General features: G+C 35.0%; 1 protein-coding gene and 1 long non-coding RNA gene across 2 annotated transcripts in view; one reads left to right on the forward strand and one right to left on the reverse strand.

The window, feature by feature from the left end:
• Positions 1-3,726, forward strand: part of LOC109851442 — a 13,234-nt gene extending 9,508 nt beyond the window's left edge. The window contains exon 3 of the long non-coding RNA XR_002249829.1: positions 3,618-3,726. This is a non-coding gene — a long non-coding RNA (uncharacterized LOC109851442). The remainder of the gene's footprint in view (positions 1-3,617) is intronic.
• LOC109821727 (NADH dehydrogenase [ubiquinone] iron-sulfur protein 1, mitochondrial) overlaps positions 6,762-9,724 on the reverse strand; it is a 7,728-nt gene continuing 4,765 nt past the window's right edge. Inside the window, exons 5-6 of the mRNA XM_020387889.1 lie at positions 8,899-9,273; positions 6,762-7,868 (exon numbers count right to left, since the gene is read on the reverse strand). Coding sequence (XP_020243478.1) covers positions 6,966-7,868; positions 8,899-9,273 — 1,278 coding nt within the window. The 3' untranslated portion in view covers positions 6,762-6,965. The remainder of the gene's footprint in view (positions 7,869-8,898; positions 9,274-9,724) is intronic.

Raw genomic sequence — 9,724 nt, forward strand, 5'->3', positions numbered from 1 at the left:
TTTAAAAAAATTATAAAAATATCGTCACTTGCCAAATTGATGGAGTTATGTAATAATTGATTTATTTGATAAATTTGAAAATTTCTAATCCCTAGTTGGTTATTTACTTAAGATCACCTTTTATGATAACTCTAAATAAATTTTTTAAGAAATGATTTTCAAAGTAGTATACTTTATTTAAGCCTTAACTTGGATTTTTATTTAAAATAATGAAATTTTTGCATGCTTAACTTAGAGTTGAAAATATTTTTTTCAAGTTATCTTGATTTATACATTTTTTTTTAAAGACTATATATACTTACACATATATATATTAAAAAAAACTAACCTTATAAAAGAAGAGTGCGAAAAATGGGCACCACCCAAAAAAAATAAATAAATAAAAACTCTTAAATTCAAGGTGATTCTATCTTATAAAGCCTAAGTTGACTGAGCAATTAAGCCCAAGGAGTATCTCTATACTTAATGACCTAAGCCCAATTGGGTTGGGATTCATTGGCCCAAAACTCGTTAAATGGTCACTTAGAAAGCCCGTTAAAATAGAAAACAATCACCAAGAATTAGAGAGTGAAAAAAATATATATAACTCTAACCATTGTTTTTATATATTGTTGTTTTGTATATATGGTCTTGAAAAACAATTTTTGATCAAGAGACTTGAAAGTTATTTAAAACAAAGAGTTGGCATGTTCTTTTCAAAACTTTTTAATTAAATTTCTAAGATTTGACTTGGTTTTGTATTGCTATAATGAAAAAGATTTTCTAGGGGATTTACATTGGAGTTATATATAAAAACGTTTTCTTGATTATTAACTAGCTTCAATTAGAATGTTTAAATATATCAAGGAAAATCTGTTATTTACTGACTTATTTAACTTGGCAAGTTGACCGAATTTTGTGGGTATATTCACTGCAAACCCTCACGAGACTACAACTCGTCCACTAAGGTAACCTAGGGGTTTAAAGGCTTGTTCTATGCACTAAATACAACCGTGATTCCTGCGAAAGTGAGTTAGGATTTTCTTTTTATTTTCTTTGCTAGAGGACTAGCAAAAGTTTAGGTGTGGGGGTATTTGATAATCACATTTTATCACAATTTTATATCATCATTATCTATTTTATATGAATAAATATAGCACTAATAATTGCTTTTATCTTTAATTGCAGGTTAATAAAGAATAAATCCTAAAAATCCCATCTCTCAACAAAGACCCTTGAGTAAATAAAAAAAAAAAATAAGAGAATTAATTTTTGAAAATCACATGTGTGCAAGGAACCGGATTTGGACTTAGTTGCTTAAAAATGAATTGGACTTTTATGCGAAAATCACTAGCTGCTGCAGTGGACCGGAACCAAGGGTTATAACATAAAATGGACCGGACATATGGACTTGAGGTGGAGTTGCTGCAACTTGGATTTTCATAAGAAATAAATGTATGGGCCAAACATTGATGGATGCAGACATGAACCGGACTTGGTTTCTTTTGAAATCAATTTGGATGCTGCAGCTTTGAATTCATGCTTGTAGCTTTGAATGGGCCGGTCTTGTCTTGGGTGCTTTTTTCCTTTGAATCAAATGAATCTTCATTAATTGGGCCGAAAACCAATAAGCTCCAATGGACCAAAATTTGCTGCTGATTTTTTTCTCAAAGACTTGGACTGCTGGCTTGGGCTGAATGAGTTGTGGACCGAAAATCAATTTGGATTTTCATGTGAATGAGCCAAACTTGATCAATTGATGGGCTGCAGAAAATTAAATTCGAAATTCAAATCATATGGGCTAGAGAAGAACAAAAAGCAAACTCTTCACTAACAAATTCAAAGGTAGAGATTGTTACTTAGGGCTCAAGACAAATCCAATGGCTCATATTCATTGAAGATTACTATATATAGTGGTAGAGAGTGAGAGGTTAAAGGTGAAAAATTTTGTAAACTACTTTTGGAGAGGAGGGCTACTCTTAATTGAGAAGCCCTTCCAAAAATTGTAACTTTAGTTACAATTAATAATAATAATTTTTCTCCTCTTTAAATTTGTTCTTTCTCCTCTTTGTTGAATGATGAGGATGGAGATGAAGAGCAAATTGAAGGTTTGTATTTCTTTTCTCTTTTATTTCCTTTTAGTAATTTCTTTATTATTGCTTATTAGTGAGATTTAAATTCATGCTTGTAGTGTAGATTTATTTTCTTGTCTTTTTTGTTTCTTTTTGCACTTTAATTTGTAGAGTAGATTTATTTTTCTTGTATTTAATTTCTACAATTTATTTTATAGTTTAAATTTTTATTTTTATTTGTAATTAGATTTATTTCTTGTTTATAGTTTAGATTTTTCTTTTCTTTTTATTTTTGTAATTAGTTCTTTTTCTTGTTTTTATTTCTTAAAGATGTGAATTTAATTCTTGTAGGAAGTTTAGAATCATACGAAACTAGTCTAATTTCCTTTATATTGTATGAATTATTCTCTTGCACTTAAAATGTTCATGTTTAGGATAATCAACTAGAGAACTAATCGGTAGAAGAAGAATTTGATAATCTATGCTTATCTTAAATAGTTTGATAGGTTATGCTTATGAATTCTAGGATTATTATCATGTTGTTGTTCTTTTCATGAATAGTAATTTTGACTTAGATGATAATTTGATAGGTTACACTTTCCTTAAATGGTTTGATAATCTATGCTTAATAAATCTAAGTTGAAATATGATAAAAAAACAATAGTTTATATTTTGTAATTGAAATTTGTTAGTGGATTATATTCTAGATTTCTTACCTCTTGTGAATCCTCCATCTTAACTTTCTTAAATTTTCTTTTCATTCTTGGTTTATTTCTTGATTTTATTCATTCTTCTTTCTTGTCTTGTGATTTCATTTCTTCTTTGATTCTTTCTTCTCTAAAATTCAATTTATTATCTCTACAACAATTTTAGAATTATACGAAACTAGTCTAATTTCCTTTATATTGTATGAATTATTCTCTTGCACTTAAAATGTTCATGTTTTGGATAATCAACTAGAGAACTAATCGGTAGAAGAAGAATTTGATAATCTATGCTTATCTTAAATAGTTTGATAGGATATGCTTATGAATTCTAGGATTATTATCATGTTCTTGTTCTTTTCATGAATAGTAATTTTGACTTAGATGATAATTTGATAGGTTATACTTTCCTTAAATGGTTTGATAATCTATGCTTAATAAATCTAAGTTGAAATATGATAAAAAAAGAATAGTTTATATTTTGTAATTAAAATTTGTTAGTGGATTATATTCTAGATTTCTTACATCTTTTGAATCCTTCATCTTAACTTTCTTAAATTTTCTTTTCATTCTTGGTTTTATTTCTTGATTTTATTCATTCATCTTTCTTGCCTTATGATTTCATTTATTCCTTAATTCTTCCTTCTCTTCTCTAAAATTCAATTTATTATCTTTTGCATATATTCATAACAATCACTCAACAAAATCACACTTATTCTTTATTCCTAATTGTCACGCACAAAACATAAGAACCATTTCTAATAATCTCTTAAAATCACCTTCCTCATGGGATCGATATTTTTATACTATAACTTGATCAATTGTGCATTTGTAATTTTGGTACATAATTATGTCGCATCAGGTATGTACTATTTGGACGACAGTGTGCCAGAAGCTGGCCTTATTGCATCACAGTCTGACTCCACTTTATTGTGGCACTGGCGTCTGGGTCATCCTTCACTATAAAAACTTAGATCGGTAGTTTCTGTTCAGCCATCTATTTCCTCTTTAGGTTGTGAGTCATGTGAACTGGGTAAGCACCATCGTGCTACTTTTCAGAGTCGAAGTCGATAAACGTAGTAGTTTTGCTTTTGAGTTGGTTCATTCCGATGTCTGGGGTCCTTATCGTGTTCCCTCTGTGCAATGTTTTCGATATTTTATTATCTTTGTTGATGATTTCTCTCGCATGATGTGGCTTTATCTGTTAAAAGAGAGGTCAGAGGTCTCGCACGTTATTGAACTCTTTTATAATGAAATAAAAACTCAGTTCTCTACTTCTGTTCGTATTCTTCGTACTGATAATGCTTTGGAATATATGAAAAGTAATGTTTTAAAATTTTGTACTCTTAATGGCATTATTCATCAGACTTCTTGCTCTCACACTTCACAACAAAATGGAGTTGCTGAGAGGAAGCATAGGCATATTCTAGATGTTGCTAGAACACTCATGATACATATGAATATTCCAAAGTATTTGTGGTCTGATGCTGTTCTCACTACAAATTATTTGATTAATCGCATGCCTTCCTCTGTCCTTGATGGTTTAAGACCATTCAATTGTCTTTATCCTGATAAAAAACAATTCTCTATGATTCCTCGTGTCTTTGGTTCTACGTGTTTTGTTCAGGATTTAACTGCTGGTTTGGATAAGTTGTCATCTAGATCCATCAAATGTGTTTTTGTTGGATACTCTCGTACTCAAAAAGGATATAGGTGTTATCATCCGTCCACCAGGAAATATTTTATGTCTGCTGATGTTACCTTTTTTGAGTATGTCCCATATTTTTTGTCTGGTTCCACTACTATTGGCTGTCCACAGGTACCACTACCTTCTTCTGCTCCTACTACTATTCCATTACCTGCTCCTGTTGCTCCTGCACCGAAGCCTCTACTAACATACTCTCGCCGCTGCTTTCTAGAGGGACTTGGGATTTGGTCTCTCTACCTGCTGGAGCGACTGTGGTTGGCTGCAGATGGGTGTATACCTTGAAATATCGTCCTGATGGGTCTGTTGATAGATATAAAGCTCGCCTGGTTGCTAAAGGATATACCCAGACATATGGTATTGACTATTTTGAAACCTTTTCTCCCGTTGCTCGTCTCAACTCCATCAGAATTCTTTTCTCTCTGGCTGTTAATATGGATTGGGCGATGCACCAACTAGATGTGAAGAATGCTTTCCTTTATGGTGATTTGGACGAGGAGGTTTATATGGAGCAACCTCCTGGGTATGTTGCTCAGGGGGAAAATATTATCTGCAGGCTGAGAAAGGTCATCTATGGGTTAAAGCAGAGTCCTCGAGCTTGGTTTGATAAGTTCAGCAAGGTTATTTTTAATGTTGGTTTCCAACGTTGTCAGTCTGATCACTCTGTCTTTCTTCGACGCACAACAACTGATTTGGTTATTTTAGCCGTATATGTTGATGATATTCTGCTGACTGAGAGTGACTCTATTGCCTTAACTGAGACTAAGGAGTATCTAAATCGTCATTTTATCACTAAGGACATGGGAAAACCAAAGTATTTTCTTGGGATTGAAGTTGCATATAAAAAACATGGCCTGTTGTTGTTCCAAAGGAAGTATGTGCTAGATTTACTAGAAGAAGCAGGTCTCTTGGAATGCAAACCTGCAAGCACTCCAATGGAGGCAAATGTTGATTTGTGGCGTGATGATACCTCTCTCCTAGATGATGCTGGACGATATAGGAGACTAATTGGGAAACTAATATATTTGACAGTTACCAGACCTGATATTACTTTTGCAGTAGGTGTATTGAGCAGGTTTATGCACAAACCTAGAGAGGTTCATTGGACAGTAGCTCTGAAGATTTTGGCATATGTCAAGAGTTGCCCTGACAAAGGATTGTTATATAAGAAGCATGTGCATACTCACATTTCGGCTTTCTCTGATGCTGGCTACGCAGGAGACATGGGAGACCGGAAGTCAACCTCAGGATTTTATACTTGGAGAAGCAAGAAACAAGATGTAGTATCACGATCTAGTGCAGAGGCCGAATATAGAGCAATGGCTGATGTAGTATCACGATCTAGTGCAGAGGCCGAATATAGAGCAATGGCTCACACTGCTTGTGAGATGATGCGGCTAAGAAAGTTTATGACAGAGCTTGGTTTTGTTCAGCCTGGACCCATGCCAATGCATTGTGACAACCAGTCTGCCATTTATGTTGCACAGAATCCTGTGTTTCATGAGAGGACAAAACATATTGAAGTTGACTGCAATGTTGTCAGAGATGCTTGGGAAAAGAAGATAGTATCTCTCATATTCACTCCGTCCTCACAACAATTTGCTGATATTCTTACCAAGGCTACTTCTTCAAAGGTGTTCTCTACTATATGTGATAAGCTGGGCATGGTAGACATCTATGCTCCAGCTTGAGGGGGAGTGTTAAGTTAAATATTGGGTATTGGGTTAATGGGCTGTTACCCGTTAAGCTTAACCCTATTTGTATGGCTATATATATATCTTGTTATTCTCAATAAACTATTAGGGTTTTTTCTATTCTCTACAGTTTTGTACTTCTACCATCTATAACGTCTAAAAGAGCTGAACTCAAGAATAAAAGGAGCAATTATAAATATCAATTGTTATTTCTTTATGGCTAGAGTAATTTCTCTCATTTGGTTCATTGGTAAGTAATCGTGTTTCTAATTTATCTTTTGTGGCAACCAAAAATTGTTTATTTAGCCATTGCCATTCAATATCCAGCTACAACCTATGTTTGAATAAATACAATGATAACTACTAAAAAAACATTAATTTTTTCAGATTTCTAATTTTGGATCAAGTTGTGTGTCACAGTCAAATTTCAAAATATACAATCCTTTTGACATTGGAAGTTTATACTTAAAAAGCTGAAATTATTATTTTCATATCCAACACTTCGCCACGAGGACTGTTAGATTGCATGGTAGACATCACCCGTAACTACGCAATAACAAGGATATCTTCATCTCACCTAAAACCGATTTAATTCCACATGTATTTATAGAGTTCAATGCGAAACATGAAGACTTAAATTCCTTTGAAATTCTCGAGGACCATTACAGCAAGTCTTAGAAGCTCTTAAGCAAGGAATGAACCTAGCCTTGGTTGCCCTTTATGAACCAAAAGCTCAAGTGTGCAACCAAAATTATGCATCAAGTACAAATATTAAGTAATTTACAATCTCATACCAATACAAAACATAAACTCACTTCTTCAATAGTGAAGCACTGCACTGTGCCATTATTTTCGATGCCCTGGTGATCGAATCGGTCATGTAAAAGTTCTCCACAGCCGGACCAAAATCCTCATCCAAGCTCATCTTCCCCTTGAACTCGGGCTTCAAATCAAACATTACAGTCGATGGTTCCCTCTCATCAACCTGCAATAAATTCGGAGCCACTTGTTCGATTCGAGCACGGACACCCTCAATAGAATCATAGGATAACCGAACTCCTGCAACTTCTGATAAGGCCCGGATTATTTTCCAGTCATCTCTAGCATCCCCAACTGTGGGGACCGCAGGGACAGTCCATTGAGCACAACCCTCAGTGTTCTCGTATGTACCTTCTTTCTCACTGAACGCTGAAGAAGGCAAAATAATATTGGCACGATAAACACCCTTGTCACCGTGGTGACCTTGGTACACTACAAAGGCATCATCCGGGAGGTTTTCTAGGGTTACATCATCAGCTCCCATAAGGTAAAGGAACTTGGCTGTTGGGATGCATTCCTTAGGGTTAGATACAAGGCCAAGATCGAGGGCAGCAGCTTGGGCTGCATTTAGGAGTAGGACGTTGAACCCGTTCCAGTCTGGTGTAATGAAGTTTCCATTCTTGGCTATGGACTCAACGGTTGCAATGATGGCATCTTTGTCATTTCGTTCAAAGAGTCCAGCGCCAAGGATGATCACTGGGTTTTTGGCCGATTGGATGGCGGAGCAGAAGGGGTGACATCCCTCAGCGATCTCGAGGAGTGTTTTAGGACCTGTGCCGAGATGCTGGTGGTCGTAGTTGAAGTCGGTTGGATGGCCAATATAGCCTACTTTTGCTCGAGTTGCTCGGACAGTTTTCCGGATCCTTGCATTTACCATTGGGGCTTCTGTTCTCGGCTGTAAAAATAAAATCTCTAATAAGCACCAATATATTTCCCATCATTTCAGCCAGCAATCAAAAACAACAACCTGAAAATATTCCTAGCAAATATGTAACTGTCTTGGAGATGCAAGGTCATAAAATCGTTAATCAGTTCGTTCAACAATATTACAGATACTAAGAAAATGTCAGGTGAATAAAGGATTAGGAGTTTAGCACCATATACAGAAATAAAAGAGGTATAAATTTATAATAATGATTATAGCAAACTTATAAGCCACATAACACCATATACAGAAATAAAAGAGAGATAAAATTATCAGGACGATTGCATAAAACTTATAAGCCACATAAGAAGCTTTAGAAAAGAGGTAATCGGGTAAAAACCAAAAAGGGAAATAGGTTTATGCCTTGTATCTGAAAACGACTTTAGTCTTATGTGATGGAGGTAAATTATAGACGCAAAATATTTATTAATAATAATTAATAAATTAGGCGAGGAAAAGAAACTGATGTTTGGTTTTAATGATAATGCAATAGAATGCCAAAGGAGATATTATTTTGGATTTTTCAGAGAGTTTAGTGATTTTATCATCTGCAGGAACTAGTGCTTATATAGGTTAGTCAAATATTTACCATTTACAATAATTTTTTGCACTGAACAGTTCTATAGTAAAGAATGCAAGAGAATATATGTTTGTATCTGCATTTAACCTTTACTTTGTGAAGTCTATGCATCCATGGTTATGATCTACGTGCACAAACACAGAGAGGGATTGAGCACCTTGGCATTTCTGGTACATGCTTCACATGCACATATGCAACACAATTGACAATTCATTAATTATATGCTCCTAACCTGGAACTCTTTTTTCCTCCCTTCTACGCATATGCATCATGCGCTATACATGCCCATGCTACATAGAATTTGAACTAATTAATTGAAAGGTCCTCTAGACTAACCACCTGGATAGATACCCAATACAATTTAAATCATATAAAAGCAAGTACAACAGCTAAAAGCTCACGATTGCTGAAAGTACAAACCTGGGTACCAACAAGGAGAAAAAGATCTGCCTTCTCGAGACCAGCAATATGAGAGTTCATGAGATAGCTAGAACGCAAGTCAGCTTGAGGATTCGGGCCATTTCCTTCACATAAGACATTGTCAGAACCCATCCTGTTCAAGAAATCTTTTAGCGCCATCATAGATTCAGCATCTGAAAGCTTCCCAGCGATTCCAACAATTTCCTCAGGTTTAACTTGATGTGCAACCTCAGAAACTACAGAAAGAGCGTCATGCCATGTTACAGATCTAAATCTTCCATCTGGACCACGAATCATGGGGTCGTTTAATCTTTGTCTCTTGAGGCCATCATAACAAAAACGTGTTTTGTCAGATATCCATTCTTCATTAATATCCTGTGCACATTGCATAGAACTTCTGTAAGCAAATAATATTAAAAACAACAACAATAATAATAAAAAACATGATAGAGATAGCAGAAAGACGAGCCAACATGTCAATTGGTTCCACACAATCAACCAAAGAATTGACAAGTTGCAACCATGAAACAGCATATCGTCTGTGGGGACAGTGGGGAGCGCTTGAGCTGGCTTGTGTCTCATCAAGGAAGATATGACCTCCCTTTCTTTCACTTGAATGCATGGATGAAAGAAAATCCCCTTCCCCGACCAGGCTGATATTCACCTTCTACTGCTTATACACTCACTAAGAGGCAACTTTGTCTAGTGGGGACTATTTTGATCTTTTTTCTTCTCCAGAGGTACTTAAAAGCTTATCACTTATAACAGAACACTTAATTCTTTTTCCAATGAATACTCATTGAAAATCTACGTCTCCATAGAGTTT

Source organism: Asparagus officinalis, chromosome 8 (genome assembly GCF_001876935.1).
Source record: "Asparagus officinalis chromosome 8, Aspof.V1, whole genome shotgun sequence".
Classification (NCBI taxonomy): domain Eukaryota; kingdom Viridiplantae; phylum Streptophyta; class Magnoliopsida; order Asparagales; family Asparagaceae; genus Asparagus; species Asparagus officinalis.